This window comes from Vulpes vulpes, chromosome 8 (genome assembly GCF_048418805.1).
Source record: "Vulpes vulpes isolate BD-2025 chromosome 8, VulVul3, whole genome shotgun sequence".
NCBI lineage: Eukaryota > Metazoa > Chordata > Mammalia > Carnivora > Canidae > Vulpes > Vulpes vulpes.
In genome coordinates this window covers 41,733,333-41,751,744 of record NC_132787.1, presented here as the reverse complement: position 1 = coordinate 41,751,744, position 18,412 = coordinate 41,733,333, and the positions used below count along the sequence as shown (strand labels likewise).

General features: G+C 54.1%; 1 protein-coding gene across 6 annotated transcripts in view; it reads left to right on the top strand.

Moving 5' to 3' along the window:
- The window catches only part of SLC6A13 (solute carrier family 6 member 13), a 36,181-nt gene extending 22,143 nt beyond the window's left edge, over nt 1–14,038 (top strand). For 5 of the 6 annotated variants that reach the window (XM_025995437.2, XM_072766270.1, XM_072766271.1 and 2 more), the window contains 9 exons: nt 602–736; nt 6,932–7,035; nt 7,933–8,057; nt 10,256–10,368; nt 10,693–10,830; nt 11,607–11,709; nt 12,183–12,283; nt 13,201–13,371; nt 13,682–14,038. In XM_025995437.2, coding sequence (XP_025851222.1) covers nt 602–736; nt 6,932–7,035; nt 7,933–8,057; nt 10,256–10,368; nt 10,693–10,830; nt 11,607–11,709; nt 12,183–12,283; nt 13,201–13,371; nt 13,682–13,804 — 1,113 coding nt within the window. In that variant the 3' untranslated portion in view covers nt 13,805–14,038. Of the gene's footprint in view, nt 1–601; nt 737–6,931; nt 7,036–7,932; nt 8,058–10,255; nt 10,369–10,692; nt 10,831–11,606; nt 11,710–12,182; nt 12,284–12,694; nt 12,830–13,200; nt 13,372–13,681 lie in introns of those variants that run through there. The other variant, XR_012003000.1, reaches the window with a different exon arrangement.
- The last annotated feature ends 4,374 nt before the right edge of the window (nt 14,039–18,412 follow it).

Below are 18,412 nucleotides of genomic sequence, written 5' to 3'. Positions count from 1 at the left end.
ATACAGGTTGTGGCTCCCTGGTGTATTCAATGGTTCTTTGGAAAAGGAATCCCATGGAGGCTATTCATCTCAAAATGATTCGTAACCACCCTGAGAACTTGTGGGTGGGGGACTCTTTGGCCATAGAGTGTCTGAAGTGTTAGAGGGCATTCTGAGTTCTTCTGGACTCTTGCCCTGGAGGCCTCTGAGAAGGCTTCCTTCCTAATCTGGCTGCCTGGGTGTGCTAAGCTTGTAAGCTCTGTGAGGACAGGGATCATGTGTTAGAGAGCTTTTCATACCTGACAACCCTTGCCATAATTCTAAACACACTGGTTGGGAGCATGCCTGGGTTCATTCAGTCACTTCACAAATATTACAGGGTATGTGTCAGGAGGAGGATGGGAGAGGGACATGGGAGCTTGTGGCTTAAGGCAGAGGGAAGACCGAGTGGAACAGCTGCAAGGGTGAGAGGGAGGGGCAGAGGGAAACTCTCTTGGCCTGCTCTGAGGGTGTGTGGAGTGGGGGGAGCTCCTGCCTCCTGCCTCCTGCCTCTGTGACTGGGTCTCCAGGCCCTTCCTTCCAAACTCACAGCCTCCTCGTCTTTCATCCGCCCTTTGGCCAGGTGGTGTACTTCACAGCCACATTCCCTTACCTCATGCTGGTGGTCCTGTTAATTCGAGGGGTGACTCTGCCTGGGGCAGCCCAAGGAATTCAGTTTTACCTGTACCCAAACCTCACACGTCTGTGGGATCCCCAGGTAAGAAGTCACAGATGGGGCTGTCCTGTGGCTCTGGAGGCTTTCCCTCTGTGCTGCTGTCGGGAATCCCGCTCCTGGCCCTGAGGTGTCCATGGTGGCGTAGAGGGTCTCCGGCCATGTGTCAACAGCTGTCTGTGGTCCCCCGCTTGGTTCACAGCTACCCGGAGGCCCAGGAGTGTTTGTGAGAGGCTGCGGCCTGTTCCCCACCACCCACCCTAGTCCCCCTTTCCCATCTTTCCTCCTGATGATCGTATGTCACGGAGACTTCCTCTCTATTCCTTAGCCATCCACCAGCCCTCTGGTTCCCTGGTTCTGCCCCGAGGCCCCAGGTCCCTGGCCCACACTCAGCGGCAGCCTGCGGTGTCGAGTTTCCCATCAGTTGTCAGGAGGCCCCTCCGGCTCCAGCCCTTCCTGGGCGCCCACTCTGCGCAGCCAGCTTCCTCGTGGCCTGGGGTCTGTGTGTGTGTGTGTGTGTGTGTGTGTGTGTGTGTGTGTGCTTGCTCACCCGAGGGCCTTGTGAAGCAGGGCCCCAAATAAGCCACCCACCGCCTCTGACGACTCGTATCTTCTCCGGTTTGGCAGTAGTTTTGAAAGCTGGCAAAGCCAGGAGGTGTCGACTGGGGGGAGCGTGGGTAAGCTCCACCCCAGAGCCCCCCAGGTCTCCTGCCCCAGCTCGGCGCCCCAGCCGGCACAGGGGCCGCCCTCCTTTCGGGTGCTGGGGGAGCTCTGTGTGTCTGGAGTGGGGCCCTGAGGAGACGCGGTGCCGCTGCAGGAGACGCCGGCCATTGGAGGGCTCTGCGGACAGGGCACCGTCGGGGCACCAGCGCGCTCCCTGACGTTGCTGAGCGGGAATGGGAGCAAAGGGACTGGCACACAGTCCCACACTTCCCTCCACCGCTGGAAGCTCAGCCCACGCACAGGCGGAGGGTCCCTGTAGCTCAGAACTTGGGGGTGGTCCAGCAGCTGAATTTTTCTCACGTCTCCCAGTCCCCTGGCAGAGTTATGTTCTGCTGCCCTGAGTTCCACTGGCCCTGCTGCAGCTCCCAGGGGTGGCCAGACCCCCCTGTGGAGTCCAGCAGCCTTGTCCTGGGTACAGCTCAAGGATCTGGTGGGATGCGGGCTTACGGTTCCCTCCCTCATTTCTTAGATACAGTGGAGGTGCAGATTGCGGCTGCCTCTTCACCTAGGGCACAGGGACTGTAGTCAGGCTTTGGAGCAAACCGTAGAACTGTACTTGTTGAAGCTAGGAGGAGCCCAGAGGTCATCTAGTACAAAATCCTCGCTGAACAGACTAGCAAACAAGGCCCAAGGTCACAGAGCAAGTAAGGAGCTGGCCAAACAAAGTGTACTTTTATTTTGTGTGGCTCATAAGCTCTTTGACTTCTCTGGAACCAGAGTATTGTGGTAGAGTCTATAGCAAGCAGGAGGTTGTGGTGGACAGCTTTGGAGGCCAGCGGGTAGAGGCTGGCTTGGATCTCCTGTGCAGGAGGACTTCACTGTTGTCCTAGAGCCACAGAGGTGTGAACCAGAGGCCAGCTACAGTCTGCCTTTGTTTAGAGGTCAGGCTGGGAAGGAGGAGCCCTGTTTGGGCAGGGAGACAGGCAGGCAGCCTGAAAGAGAAATTGGAGGGAGGGGTCTGGTATTTCTGGAAGGGATTTAGGGCTTCTGTGATCAATGCCTTGTTTGTCCTGATCAGCTATTTATAGTCAACAACTATTGAGAGTGCTAACGATGGCCTTGTCATTGTTACACGAAGCATTACAGCTAATCCTCATAGCAGATCAGTGAGGTATCCTCATTTTATAGGAAATGGAGGCCTGGAGAGCTTCACAAATTTTTCATCCTCACATTTGCAACTGGAAGCTGGGTCTGAATGATGACAAGTCCCATTTATGAGACTTTATGATTTCTTGAATGAAAAGTCCCCATCGGCTCATCTTTGTTTTACTCAAAGCTCATTCATTCAGCAAAAATCTTACTGAATATCTATTATGGGACAGGTCTGTTCTAGGTGTAGTGGTGGTTAGATGAAGCATCCAGCAAACATGAGGAAGATAGACCAGATAGCCTTCAACTCCAAGCATTACCAAGGCCACGATTCCATGTCCAGGTTACTGCAGGGAATAAAACCTCTTTTCATCTGCTCTCCAGGATACCACCTTCCAACTCCAGCCAGCTGTAGGTTATGCAGGGAGCATGTGTCTTCCAAGTCCTCTGAAGTGAAGAGGGAGAGGTTTCATGAGCAGAGCTTGGTCTGGGCTTCCCAGAAGCCTTCTTGGCCACTGGGTCTTGGTCTCAGGCTGCAGCTAGGCCTTTGTTGTCGGAGAACAGAGCAGCAGCCTGCAGGTGTGACGCTCCTACCAGAGCCCTAATTAAATGTAGTTGGCACTCCCTAGGAAGTGTGAGAATTCCAGCTGGCATTTGCCTGGCACTTTGAGAAAGGTGCAAAATTCCTGCTAGCCAGCACAAAGACCAAAGACATCTCTCTCTGCCAAGCTCTCAGTCTGGAAGCTGGAAGGCAGGCAGAGACAATGCTGGATTTATCTGGCTCCCTCCTCCCTTTCTGCCAGTCTTGCTGTGCTCAGGCAGGCCACTGACTGTCCCCTGGGGCTTGTCTCTTTCCCACTTGAGAGGGGTCCCTGGAGACTCAGGACTCTCCTGGGAGCTTGTTTCTTTCCCTTTCCTGGTCCTTTGTTCTGCTTGCCTTTGTTCAGTAGAGGGATAGAGCAGCTGGCTGGGGGTAGGGTGTCCAAAAAGCCCTTGCAGAACCTTTGAAAGCTCTATGTTAAGAGCTTCTCATGAAGGGTTTGTTTCGGGTGGCAGTTGGAACATTGATTAGAACGGGTCTTTTTATTTTGGCATCTGTGGGACCCATTATCACTGAACATCACTGAAAGGTGAGTTGCCTTTCAAAAGTAACAATAACAACAAACAGCAACAAGAGTTAACGTACCTATTATGCGCTCACTGTGTGCTGGGCACTTGACTGAGTGCACAACACCGGGCAGTCTCCGCACAGCCGCAGGAGCTCCCTATAGCTTCATCTTGCAGACGAAGAGACTCGAGCTTAGAACACTTACGAGATTTGACCCAGATCTACAAAACTAGCATGTGGGGGAGCTTGGGTTTTATCCCACGTAGTCTTTAGGAGTCTGCTGTCTTGATGACCATGATACACATTTTCTACAGAGTATGAATTTGAGAGATATAAGGGCTGCTTTTTATTATTCCAAGAGGTGGGACAGGGAACTAATATTTAGTATGTGTTAGGTGTTTCACATATATATTATTTTTATTTGTTATTATACCCATTTTTCTGATGAGAAAAGTGAGGTTCAGAGAGGTGAAGTGACTTGCCCTAGATCACACAGCTAGTGATTATAATAGAGTTAAGAGTTGAATCCAATTCAGTGTGACTCCAAAGCCAAGGCTTTTTCCATTACTCACCCTTGCCTTCCTAAAAATAGTAAATATAATCATCCTTGAGATCAAACTCAAAGTTGAAAACACCTTTCCTGGATCTTCTAGAGGTCTCTGCCTTCCTCTACTCCCCCAAGGACCTCTTTTTTTGCCCACACTCCACAAGGTGTTTTTCATGCTTGTTTTATTCTTGAACAGTCTTTTGTCACAGCCAAAGACACATTGGGATTTTGTTTTAGAGACCAGGGCTGCTGGCATGGTCAGGGAGTAGGTTGCCTGGGGTGGGGAACAGAACAGCTTGCTCTGCTTGTTCTTGAAGCCCTTCCTCTGACCCCATTCCTCTCCCCATCCCAGCAGGCTTGTCACGCCACAGCTGTGCCAAGAGTGGGGCGGGGGCGGGGGCCTGGGGGTCCCTTGCCAAGCTCCCCAGGAGGTGGCTTTATCAGAGGCTCCGGCCCTGACCCTCACCCTCTGAACCCTTGGCCCTCCCGCTGCATTCTCCTCTGTTCTCATTAACCTCTGCCCCCAACCCAGTCTTAGTCTGTCCCCCTCAGGGCAGAGGGCGGGGGCGGCAGTTAGGGTAAACTGCCAAGTCACAGTTTTTCTTATTTTTGCTTCCCAAGTCCAAGTTTGTGAAACTTCATCACCATGGGATTTGTGGCCCCTGCCTGCGTGTGGGCAGCCGCAGGATGTCTGAGAGCATCGGATAGTTTCCCTGGCAACTTGTGGGTCAGTCCACAGCCTAGGCACTGCCAGACCCGGGAAGCAAACCTCCAAGATGTGAGGCTGGGCAGGCTCGTGGGCCATCTCCTGGATGGCCTGTTGGGGAGAGATCCCTGGGCTGGTGGCTACGAGCCCCCCAGGCAGATAGGGGTGTCTCCCAGCTGTCCGTCTCAGGGCCTGGGTCAGGCCTCTTTCTTCACAAACTCAGAGCTCCTGGCTGAAGGGCCCTGCCAGGAAGCTGTGGAGTGAGCAGGAATGAAACAGAACAGGGGGACCTGTGGTCACTGACTTTACCCTAGGTGACTCCTCACAGTCTCCATGGGACAGTTTTAGAAGAAAATCTTTGGGACATCTTGAAGGAGCCAACAGGTTACCCCAGGCACCCGCTCAAATGTCCATGGCCTCACACGGAATTTCATAAGCACCCCCCTGCAGCTTTCTGGGCCTCAGGTTCTTTCCTCGTATTCCTGCCCTTTCCTTCTTCAGCTTCTGATATAAACCCTGAAACCACCTCTCCTTTCCCCATGATAATTTTCCCACAGGTTTAAAAAGGTTTTCCTGGTATTTCCATCTTTGCGCACTGTTCCTGTTAGCCCTGGCCCCTTCCGGATCTTCCACTGTGCTTCTTGCTGCTGATGTCTTTTCTCTGGTGGCCATTCCTGCCTTGCAGCATAGCTTGGGGATGGGGTTCATAGTGAGTGGAAGAACAGAAGGCTAGAGATGGTCTCCCCTTCTCTTCATTGTCTTTCCCACTCTGCCCCACTTCCCAAAGAAATGGACTTAACGAGAGGAGTGAGTGCCCTGAGTGGGTCCCTGGCACCAGTTCTCAGGGCCTGGGGAGAAGTTGATTCCTACATCTGGCTGATATTAGGATCATTTGGGAAGCTCTGAAAAGAATGCAGATTGCTGAGTTTTTCTTAAGTCCTAGAGATCCAGTATCTCAACTGGGGCTTGCCAGTGAGTCCCTGAGACCCACCACCAACGCTGGGGCCAATGGGCACTTTGGCAGAGGCTTGTGTGACAAGAGGTCGGAGGGTGGGGGCGATGGTTAGGGAGCCAGGAAGATGGTTAGGGAAGCAGGGAGAGGCAGGCCAGGGACTGAGGAGCTTTGGATGAGCAGAAGCTGAGGCTTTGGTGGATGTGGGCATTGGGAGCTTGATGCTAATGGAAGGAAAGCTGAGCAGGGCTCAGCAAAGACAAGAAATGGGGAACCCAGAGAGGTTAGGCCACCTGCCTGGTGTTTTCTGCGCCCGTAGCTTAGCTCAGACCCCTTGTGAGGTTCACGTCCTCTGAAGACAGGAGGTGCCTGGGGAGGGTCTGTGGCCCCGGGACCACACCTCCCACAGATCTGCAGAGTTGCCTCGTCCTGTTCTCCTTGATGTGCTCTCTCTCTGGGATGTTATTGTAGCTGTGAAATCTAAATCATAACACGCCTGGGCCGGCTCGGCCAGCTGAGACAATAATGATCCTAGCTGTGGCCCAGGTTTAGCTGCAGAGCTCTTCCCCCCAAGGAGTACAAAGGCCTTCACAGATGCATTCCGTTCAGCCTCTTGGCCTTTTGAGCCGAGGATTACTCTTCCTGTTTTCCAGACAGCAGATTTTGAGGTGCAAGGGGGCAAAACGATCTTTCTTGCTATGGCACCGATATGTAGGACACCTAGCTCTAGAGATCCTCTCCTGGCATTCCTTCTAAACTGGTCACACTGGTCACACTGCGAGGGGGGCCCAGGAAGGGAAAAAGTGGAGGCAGAATCAGGGCCTTATTTCTGTTGCAGAAAGTTGGTGTCTGACCTGGCTTAGACCTAGAGCTCCCTCCCAGGCTCCTCTACCATGGGTCCTTCAGGCCTCTCCCGGTGCCTGATGCCCACGCCATCCCACAATGCCTGAGATACGCCATCCAAGGGCCCACTGGGATAGCAGGGTGGCAGGCTGGGAGGAGGGTTCTCGCCATGCTAGTCAGTGCCTGGCTCGGCCATGGGCCTGTGTGCTCCCATGGAGCATGGACAGCCAGGCTTTCCTGGGGTGCAGCATTCTTGCCTTTTCCCTGTGTAGGTGTGGATGGACGCGGGCACCCAGATCTTCTTTTCCTTCGCCATCTGCCTAGGGTGCCTGACTGCCCTGGGCAGCTACAACAAATACCACAACAACTGCTACAGGTGATTGGCTGAGTAGGGCCTGGGCTGCCAACCCACCTCTCTCCCCTGCCCCCCTCCATGCTAGATCAGGGCTGCTTTGGAGGGTCACGGATTTGCCCCTCCTGCCCCATCTTCACCCTACTTTCCTATGCCCCAGGGCCACCAGTTGCTGAAAGGAGCTGAGTGCAGCATGGGCAGAGGGAGTGCTTCCAAAGGCTGGAATGGTTGTGGTTGGCTGGGAAGCCACAGCATGGGCCCAGCCCTCTGACTAACAAGAGGCTAGTGGGCTCAGGCCTGAGAAGTAATTCATCATGCCATGCAGAGGAACCTCTGCCTGGCCTGCTTTGTACCTTTGCCCCAGCCAACACTGAACCCTTACCTATTTTTACCTCACTGCTCCCCATCTCATGTTTCCCTTCCCAGGGTTCCCTCCAGCCTACTTGGTTCATATCAGAGCATCTCAGCCAAATTCAATTTTAGCTAAAAAATATCACATATTGCCTTTCAAAATCAAATTTGGGGGATGAGAATTATTTGTGGCTTGGGATTGTCATACCCTCTATATTAGCATGCCTAATGAATTGTGTCTAAGTGGTAGTGGCCCAAGAGGTATGCTGGCAACATGGTGGGGAGGGGAGGCTGTGTGGCAGTTTATAATTTTTACATGAATATTTTAGTTCCTTAGAGCCCTTATTCTTTTGACTACCTTGGCTGACTCCAAGTCTGAGCTAACGGAGTGGGGGTGGGTACAGAACCAGCCCCTTGCATGTTCATCTTAATCCTGCCGGGCAGCCCCCCTCTGGCCTGTGTGAAGGGCTGGGGCGAGTGTCTGTCTGTCTGAGGGGCAGCACTCTGGGCCTTCCTGTCAGCATCCTCTTGCTGACCGGGCCTGTCTCTGCCTCCCCGCCCATCCCATAGGGACTGCATCGCCCTCTGCTTCCTCAACAGCGGTACCAGCTTCGTGGCTGGATTTGCTATCTTCTCTGTCCTGGGCTTCATGTCTCAGGAGCAGGGGGTGCCCATCTCTGAGGTGGCTGAGTCTGGTGAGTGTTGTGGGGCCGGGTGTGAGGGGTGGGTTCTGTGACTTGTGCTTGAAGCTTCACCAAATGGGATCCAGATGTGTTTCTATTGTCACCTACACTAGGGGTGAACCACGGTCACCTTTGAGAGGATATGTCCTGGGAAGGTCTGGGGGAGTCCATTGACACTAACGCCAGCTTCAAAGGGTGGAGGTGTATACAGTGAGCATTTCCCACACCTGGCCTCCACTCCCTTGCCCTAGAGGCAAGCCATGTGACCAGGTTCATGTTTCTCCTTCCAGAAACACTTTAGGCATCCATGAAAAAAATAGTGCAGATACACACATATACACACTTACATGAACATTCACACTACGGAGCACATATTACTATTTCTATTTCTTACTCCCCTTTAAAAAAACCCAATTGATAATATACTATATGCACTGTTCTGTGCTTTGCCTTGTTTTGCTCACTTTAAAACGTAAAGGATAAGTCTATGTTGGCACATAGTTTCCTCCTTTACACCATTCAGTGTTGTTGTCACTTTTATCTTTTATTACTTTTTTAGAGATTTATTTATTTATTTTAGGGGGAGAGAGAGAGGGAGAGAGAGCATGAGCAGGGGGAGGAACAGAAGACAGAGGGAAAGGGAGAGAGCATCTCAAGCAGACTCCATGCTGATGCGGGGCTGGATCCCAGGACCCTGAGATTACGACCTGAGCTGAAATCAAGGGTTGGTTGCTTAACTGACTGAGCCACCCAGGTGCCCCTGTTGTTGCTTTTATTTTTATTTCTATTTTTAAAAAGATTTTATTTACTTAGAATTCATGAGAGACACAGAGAGAGAGGCAGAGACATAGGCAGAGGGAGAAGCAGGCTCCATGCAGGAAGCCTGATGTGGGATGTGATCCCCAGACTTGGGATCACATCCTGAGTGAAACTCAGCCGCTGAGCCACCCAGGAGTCCCTTTGTTTCTATTTTTGAAAAAGATTTTATCTATTTATTTGAGAGAGAGAGAGAGAGAGCAAGGGCAGGGAGAGGGGCAGAGGGAGAAAGAGGGAGAGGGAGAGGGAGAAGCAGACTCCCCCGCACAGCAGGACCCTGAGATCATGCATTGAGCCAACACCAAGAGCCTGAGGCTCAACCCACTGAGCCACCCAGGCATCCCCTGTGTTGCTTTTAAATAAAACCAAGAATCAGTCTCCTACCTGGGTTAGCTGTAAATGCCGCTTGCCCTTCCCCTAATCTTGAGGACCACCCTCTTGCACTCTGCATCAAGACAGTGTTTTATCATCGCCTTCCCAAGCACACCCTGTTTCACAGAGTGCCAAGCAGTGGGAATTGACATCACTGATCCTTATTAAAAATGAAAACATTTCACTTTTATTAAACGTTTGGTGTATGCCAGGCACTGTGTGAAGCGTTTTGCCTGCATCATGCGATGGGAACCTTTGAGGCAGGGACTGGTATGGTGGGGGGTACCCATTCCACCAGTGTGCCAAGTGCGGTTGGAAGAGGTAAAGGATCATCCAAGGTTGCACGGTCATACTCTGTTTCTCAAAGGAAGTTTCCAATGGATGGACCCAGGTGCTGGCATGTGAATCTGTTCCTGTCACTTGAGCCAGCTGAGAGGAACATTAATTTGTTTGAGAGGACATGTGCCAACAGTATTCTGAAATTGTAGGGTGACAAAAAAGGCTCTGGGCACAGAGGTGGCAGAGTGGTTCAATCTAATCTTGGAGGTATTTTCTTTATAGAAGGAACACAGTGATTGCCTTGATGGGGTCATGATGGCGGTGGGTCTCATCAAGCCCTACATGCGCTCATTTGATGCTGAGTCAGCTGCACAAATGTACCAGTTTGAAACCTCTGGTTTGGGGCAATAGGTCCTGAGAGTGAGCCCTGAGGATTTGAGGATAGAGCTTGCAGAAATGCAGATGATATGCATCCTTTCCATCTTCCAAAGCCCCTTATACCCGCAGCCTCTAGGTTCTGTTCCTGCCAGTGAAAACACAGTGGGCGTGCCTTGGAGATTTGGGGACCAGGTGGAGGTTCGAGTGGCTTCTCCTGGGGGAGGTTGGGGGTGATGATGGTAACTTTGGGGTGAGGCTTCCTCTGGCTCCTGTGATTCCATGACCCATACTGGGAAGCTTTGGGATCACACAGGGCCTGGAGCCAGCCCAGGCACTGGGCCATGTTCTTCTGCTCCTTGCTGTAGGCCCCGGCCTTGCTTTCATTGCCTACCCCCGGGCCGTGGTGATGCTGCCCTTCTCTCCTCTCTGGGCCTGCTGCTTCTTCTTCATGGTCGTCCTCCTGGGACTGGACAGCCAGGTATCAAGAGGCTGTCATGCAGAGCCTGGGAGATAAGTGGCTGTGTGGGGGCTGGGGGTGGGGGCGGAGCAGTGGACAGGAGGCTGAGCCTGATGCCCCAAGGGCCCTTAAGGCACATGGGGACTGTGCAGATGTCACAAGTGGATGCCCTTCTAGGGGCTAAGAAGAGCTCTGAGGGATAGGTCCAGACCTAAGGACGACCCTGGGGACTTGACACAGGGACAGGGCCGGGCTAAGCCTCGGAGCAAGAAGTCAGAGCTGGCTGATGCAGCAGCATATTTTGGGATCTCTCTTTCTCTCCAATTCTTTTGCCCTCTCATCCAGTTTGTGTGCGTAGAAAGCCTGGTGACAGCGCTGGTGGACATGTACCCCCACATATTCCGCAAGAAGAACCGGAGGGAGCTCCTCATTCTTGGCGTGTCTGTCACCTCCTTCTTTGTCGGGCTGGTCATGCTTACAGAGGTGAGGGCCCGGAAAGCTTGAAGGTGGGGATTGGGTGAGGAGGAGAGGCCAAGGTGGCAGGGTCCTATGGAGCAGGTGGAACAGGTGCAGTGGATTCAGGCCTTGGGCTGGCCTTCCAGGCTTCAGGGCTCTGGGACTCCTTCCTTTCCAGGCCATAGGAAGCACAGAGTAGGTGAGGCCTTCCTCTGGCCCTTGGACATTAACCACCTACCTTTGGGTGTGGCTGAGGGGTGATTTGGCTCCACGGTCAGCTAAGAGGTATGAAAAAGATGGTCTGGAAGCCCTGGATTAGGAAAAATGGCCTCTCCGGCAAGTTCCTGTGATGTACCAGGCAACTGAGCCAAGTTCTGGGGACGAACTTCAAAGGGAGAGTGGGAGCCCTGGGGATGGGTGCTCTTCTGTGTTTTGTCCCGAGGGAGAAGGAAGGAGCTGGAGTTTGTCAGCTTCACAGTCCTGATGACGACCCTTATCCTGATCCTCTGCCAAGAAGTACATACTTTGTCTTAGGCTTCTGGGTCAATCTCTAAATGTTCTCAGGGATAAGCTAACAATAGCTGTCTGTTTCATCTATCTTCCTGCTGAAAATAAAAAAAAATTACTGTCTCATATCTGCTTAGCGCCTTGCACCTTACAAACTATATTCTGTTTTAATATCCGTCTCCTCTGATCCTCACCAGGTCTGCTCTGTGTTTGAGGGTGTGAGGCTGGGGGTTATGGGGGACAGTATGTCTGTTTCCTCTGGGTACAGTTCTGTTTTTGCCCTCTTCCCCGGGCAGGGCGGTATGTACGTATTTCAGCTCTTTGACTACTATGCAGCCAGTGGCATGTGCCTCCTGTTTGTGGCCATCTTTGAGTCCTTCTGTGTGGCTTGGGTTTATGGTGAGTGACTCTTCCCCCAGGTCCTAACCCCAGTGCTCTCCACCATCTCAGGGCCCTGAGAAAAGAGTCATCCGCTGCTCTTTCCCACCTTTTCCTGAGACTCCTTCCCTACTCAACCTCAAAAATCTCAAGAATCCGAAACTGCTACCACTGGAAATGCCCTCCAGAGATTGCTTTGTCACCCTCCTGGTGATGGCCACACCCTAACCAACCCAAGGGGGCCCAGATCCTGTCCTATCCAAACCTCTTCAGCCCTTAATGACTTTATGATCAGAAAGTCCTTATCTTTGCCTAAGCTGAGTTCTGCCCACTGCTGCATATGCCTGTGAATCCCAGGGAAGAGATTCTCCCAGCAATGATTTGAAAGACTACCATGGTGTCTTCTGTTTATTGATCCTTGCCCATCCTGCCCATGCCTTGGATGCTAAAGAATGTCCTTTCTCCCTGTTCCTTCCTTCTCTTCTTCATGGTAGGAGCTGGGCGCTTCTACAACAACATTGAAGATATGATTGGGTACAGGCCATGGCCTCTTATCAAATATTGCTGGCTGTTCCTCACCCCAGCTGTCTGCACAGTAAGATAACCTTCAATAAAGCTACACAAAGGCAAAGAGAGATGGTGGTGGTAGGAGGCCAGCCAGGCTATTAGCCATAGAAGGGATGCCTCCCACGGGGATTGAAAATCTGGTGGATTCTAGAAAATGATTGGCAAGGTAGATTCTTCCTTTCCAATCCACAGAAGGTTAAATTGAGGTCCAGAGCTGCCGGATGGTTTGACTAACACCACAACGTGAGTCAAATGTCACAGGCAGGGCCACAACCTAAGTGCTTTGGGCTGCTCATAATAATACTAATCACAGTGATAGTAATAACGCCACTAAGAGGGCTCACTTTGTGCCAGGCATAAGGTGCTTTGCACATTTTAACCCATTTAATCTGTGCAAAAGCCCCATGAAGTAAGAATTACCATTGTATTCATTTTACAGATGAAGTTGAAGCCAGAGACGGGAAGCAATTTACCTGAGTGAGAAAGTGCCAGTGAGCTGGGATTCAAGCCCAGTGGCCTGGCTCGAGTCTGAGCCACAAACCACTAAGTGCTGCCTCCTGGGGCTTTATCTCAGGTGTCAGCAGTTCCTCCAAGCACCCACTGTACACAGGGCATAAGTGACGCCCAGGGGGAAGGAGGCACAACCTCTGCCCTTGAGGTCCTCGCAGACCACCCCCCCCTTTGGCCCGGAGCCTTAAGCACCGGGAAACACCAGCAGCCATGTGCAGAGGTGCCCAGGGGGCCCTGGGGAGGCTCCCTGGAAATTCTACTGGGGGTGTGGATTTGGAGCAGGATGTGGATGGGGGTTAGGGGTTAGGGGTTGACTGATCCAAATGGGCCTGGAGGCCAGGTGGGGCTTGCAGGGTGACAGGTCTCTGCCAACTCCCCCAGGGGGCACAAGGGCCCTGCTCTCCCAGCCCCTTCCTCTTCTACTCTCCTCCTCAGGCCACCTTCCTCTTCTCCCTGATCAAGTACACCCCGCTGACCTACAACAAGAAGTACACGTACCCGTGGTGGGGCGATGCCCTGGGCTGGTTCCTGGCTCTGTCCTCCATGGTCTGCATTCCCGCCTGGAGCTTCTATAAACTCGGCACCCTCAAGGGCTCCCTCAAAGAGGTAGGGGGTTAGTGGGGAGGGCGGGAGCCCAAGCCACTGCTGGTGTAGGGCCCCAGGAGGACAGACAGACACCTGCCTCACTGGGGTAGGAGAGAGTGCCACTGAGCTTGGCGAGGCTCTGGGGAGGGACCGACACTGCTGCCTACAAGACTTGAGCCGGGGGTGGGGGGTGGGGGTGAGGAGAGGGTCGGCTCCGGGTGGGCAAGTGGGTGTGTGTGGCGGGCGGCGCAGGCAGACAGTGGTGGTGAGGGAAGCTGGCAGCCGTGCCCCTGACTCCAGCTCATGACAGCCGCCTCCTCTTCCCTTGCAGAGAATTCGCCAGCTCCTGTGCCCGGCGGAGGACCTGCCTGGATGGAACCGAGCAGAACCCTCTGCCCCTGCCACGCCCAGGACATCGCTGCTCATTCTCACCGAGCTGGAGTCCCACTGCTAGGGCCCGACCTGCACCTGCGGCGGGGCCGGGGGCGGGGGCGGGGCGCAGGGCAGGAGGCCCTGCCGCGGCCTCTGCCATCCACCTGGGTTGGGCGCCTCCCACCAGGGCGTCCCTGCTCCAGGGGTGGCTGCGGGGGACCCGCTCTGAGGCAGGCCTCGGGGGGCCGCGCGGGGCTGGTGGGTGGACTCGCGCTTGCTTCTTGCCCTTCATCCCATTAAATGCACGTTCTCGCCACCGACGGCGCCCTGCCTGGTTCCTGCCCCTCTGCTGGCCGCGGCAGCACCTCCCCGCCTCGGAGCTGCGGCCCTAGCGCCCTGCGCCCCGGCCGTCTCCCCTTCCCTGGCTGAGGTCCCCTGGGCAGTGAGCGGAGGGTCCGTGGTGCCGAGAACGGGGTCCCGCTGCGGCCCTCCGCCCTCAGACACCCCCGGAGAGGACGGTCACGCCCTGTCCCTCTGCCCCTGGGCTCCGGAGCGAGCCGGCGGCGGCGGCGGGGACGAGCCGGGCCTGGGCCCCGCCCGAGGAAGGAGGCGGAGGGTGTGCGGGCGCTTCTTTCCGCCCACATTGCCCTCCCGCCTCCCCCCGACCCCGCCTGCGGACGCTGAGCCCGCGCGAGGGCGACGGGACAGGCCCGGGCACCGCGGACGGGGGGCGGCGGGACGAGCACTACCCCGCTGCGCCAGCAGGGGGACCCCGCCCCCAGGACCGCCGCTCTCCCGCCCGGGACGGACGCCGGAGGCGGCACCGCCAGGCGTGGCCGCCAGGGGGCGAACAGGCGCAAGCGGTGCGGGGCTGCTCCCGGGCCCGGGCTGCGCAGAGGGTCGGGTGGGAGCGCCAAGCCTGTCCTGCCCCGGGAGGCCGGGCCGGGCCCCACGGGCGTGTCTGCAGCCTGTGTGCGTGGAGGTGCGGCCCCCTTACCTCGTGTGTGAGTGTTTGCGCCTGAACACACACAGCCGCGTTTCTCCCTGGACATGTGGAGGCTGGGGCGTCTGCCTGTGACCCCGCCTCTGTGGGGATGGTCTCCCCGGTGCCCTCCGGGGCGGCTGGGACTCACGGGGGCGCACAGCATGTTTACAAGTCAGGGGAGAGCGCACTGAGATCTTTGCCAGTCTTCAGGTTTTGATTTGTTGTTGCTGTTTGGAGAATTTAGTAAAGTTAGTGGCGGAGACCCTCCTGCTCATTGGCATTGGCTGCTGCTTCCTGGACTGTGCCTGGCTGGGCGTCCCTCAAGCGTGCCAGGCGCAATTACAGCCATAAGGCGGGAAAAAACAAATCTGCTAGGGAAGCCTGGCATCTTCATCCAACTGACTTTATTTCCAGAACACCTACTATGTGGTGCTGTGCTGTGCTCCCGAAGCATGCAAAATAGATGCGAAATAGACACAACAGTACAAAAATAGGTACAACTTCTTCAATAGCAAATTGTGGCCAATGCAAGGGAGGAAAAGCAAAGCACTCTGAGAAGGAGTAACTGGGTCTGGGTAGGAAGCTGCTGGTTTAGGCGGGGTGGGCTGGGAAGGCCCTTCGGAGGGCGTGCCTGTTCTCTCTCCAGCCATCCATCTGAGCACAGTTGCAAATACTTGTAAGGCCTGGGAAGGGATGCCTGCCTGCAGTTCAGTAATAGTGATTTGAATCATAGTTAGGAGATCCAGTAATATAGAGTGAAAGGATCCACTGGCCTGAGCCTCAGGAGATGAGGCATCCCGCCCTGGCCTGTTTCTAACTCTGTCTTTGTGGAAGTCACATGCAATTCAGGTCTTTGCATTTTTGGAGGGACTACTGTGCGCCCACATACACACAATCTTGTTGTAGGGCTCAAATGAGGTCATGGATGTGAGAGCCCTTTTGGTTCCTCAGTGCCAAGCAGTGTGAGGTCATTAAACCAGTTGGGGGGATGGATGAGGGGTATCTGCTCTAATAACCCAGGGGGCTGACAGGCAAAGATACGAGAGCAAAGCTGCTTGTCAGCGTCCGGGTCTGGGAACAGGGGCAGGAATACCCGGACTTGGCTTTAGTGGGGATAGTGGGGGAGGGCTTACTATCTGTCCCATTTGCTTTCTTTGCCTGGAAGGGCAGATCCTGGATCTCACAGTTCTTTGAGGAAGAAGACACAAAAGGAAGGGGACCCTTCTTGTCTAGAAGCCCCAGCCGTTAGAGAAGAAAGGCAGGCATTAGGTTGGCTTGGTGGCTTGTTTGGTTCAGCTTCCGACTCTTGGTTTCAGCTCGGGTCCTGGGATCGAGTTCCACTGTGTCTGGCTTGGTGCTCAGTGTGGGGTCTGCTTGAGGCTTTCTCTCCCTCTCCCTCTGCCCCTCCCCCTTCTCTCTCTCTCTCAAATAAATAAACCTTAAAAAAAAACAACAACAAAGGCAGGCATAAGGGCACCTGGGCAAGTGATGGCTGGATGGAGAGAAGTGGCACAGCTCACCGGAACTGCAAGCAGAGGCCTTGCAGACAGGGAAGTGACCGATGAGGCGCTGAGCCCATCAGGCTTCCTTGGAGCCTTGGATCACATACCTCACACCTTGCACCTGCCTCACATCCATGTGCACACAGGCACGCAGTCCCTCTTTATCCTTAAATAAATGTGCACAAACTCAAGACATACCACCGAGTAGGATCCTTTACAGAGGCTTGCAGTCCTGGCTGGGGTCTGAGCCCTCTTACTTCCTAGTTGTATGACCTTGGGCAAGTTCACCTTTCTGAACCTTCATTTTCTCCTCTATAAAACAGAAATAGTAAGATCTAGATCAGTGTGTTGTTGGAGTCCAGCGGAGGGTGTAGGAAGAGCTGCCATGGGGACATGTTCAAGCAAATCCAGCTTCTTTCCCACGGCTTCAGCCCCACCACGTAGGGCTGTCAATTAAACACAAAAGCCCAGGAAGAGGTTAGAGACATCTTTGCAGTCTGCTGGCCTCCTTAGCCCCCGGCAGCAAGCTGCATTGGGCTCAGAAAAAAGGCTATGTTCACTGAGTGAGGCATTTCTGGAGGAGGCAGGGGAGAGGTTGCCCCAGAATAACTCTGCATCCTGTGGCCCCAGGGTCCTGCTTAGCGCCAGCAGTATTGTCCAAGAATCTGAGGATCTGCGTCCCCCAAGTCCTAATCTATCCCCTGGTTCCGGGAGAACAGTGCCTTTTCAGAAAATGGAAAGCTGGGATCAATTTTTTCCCTCAAGTTCCATCCATCCTTCCATCCGTGCAACAAACATCAAGTGCCAGCACTGTACAAAATGCTGGAGGTAGAGACAAAGAATTAGGAAACGTGTGTTCCCCACCCTGTAGATATTTCTAGTCTGGGAAACAATACAGTAGAACAAGAGTTGGATGCTCAGGAAGTAGGTTCCATGCCAAGCTCTCTAAAAGCATGCATGGACTTAAATGAATGTGGTGAGGAGAATATTTTATGGGTCTCTGGGGTAAGATAACTGAGTCACTTAACCATATCCCATCTTGTCGTCAGGCCCTTCGCAGTGTAGAAACAGTCTTAGGTAGGCTTTCCAGGTAATTTAGGGATTCTTACCTTTTGCAAGGATGGGGATCTCTGGCCTTCTGGAGTTTAGCAATTAGTCTGAATGCCTGCTGGGGGTAGGAAGCTGTGGGGGCCTGGGTGGGCTTGAACAAAGGTGGGGCTCCAAGTTAGAAGGAATCCAGGGCAAACAAGGCAGCTGTTCCCCTACAAGGCGAAGGAGAGGCAGCAGGACTGCAGGTGGGGACCCATGTGCAAGCCCAGGTCCTGATGGAAAGAAAGCCTGACACATTGTAGGCATGAAATAAAATTTGTGAATGAATGAATGAGTCCAGAAATGTACCCTCTGCCTAGTCTGATTCTCTTTCTTCTCGCTCCCCTTCATGGAGAGGCTGGGCATCTTGTTCTGGAATAGCTGCCGCTGCTGTTCTGTCCCTTGTGGACTGTGGTGTCCCCTGCACACTAAGCCCTGTGGCTGCCATCTGGAGGACCCAGCACGCAGGGACAGATGAGCACAGGGGTAACTGCAGCACGTGGGTCTGCCAGAGCCGACCTGCTGCCCGCCTTCGGGTGCCACGGAGGCATGGAGTCTGAGAGCCGAAACCCGCCCTGGCTTCCTCTGGCTGGGGAAGCCCACAAGAGATGCTGAGAGGGGCCTGTGAGCCACTGCCTGGGCCTGCTTGATGGAAAAGTACAGACAGAGGCTCTCCCCTCACACCCCAGCCCTGCTGGGAAGTTCTCAAGTATAGAGGGGAAGCTCCTGCAAAGGGGAATTTCCCTCTCACCCCACGACTTCCCCCCTCTCCACACCACCTGGGGCTGAAGAAAGCACCTTCATTGCCTCCACAGAGACACTGACTGTCCTGAAAGAGTGAGCAGGGACTGTCCTGTCCCCAGCACCACAAGAGCACACGTGGGACCAATGATGAGACCCTGTTTTGGACGTGCTCACTGGGCACATAGCAGGGGGCACACACATTTACTCAATTAATATCCATTCACCACTGATGGCTGCCCAACCATCAGACAAGTCCCAGTTATGTGCCTCGAGTCCTGAGAGGTCACTGGAGCATAATTATTGCTGCCTGGGACCAGACACCACACCATCCCAGCCTCTGCTCTCAGAGGACACACAGTAAACACCAGTG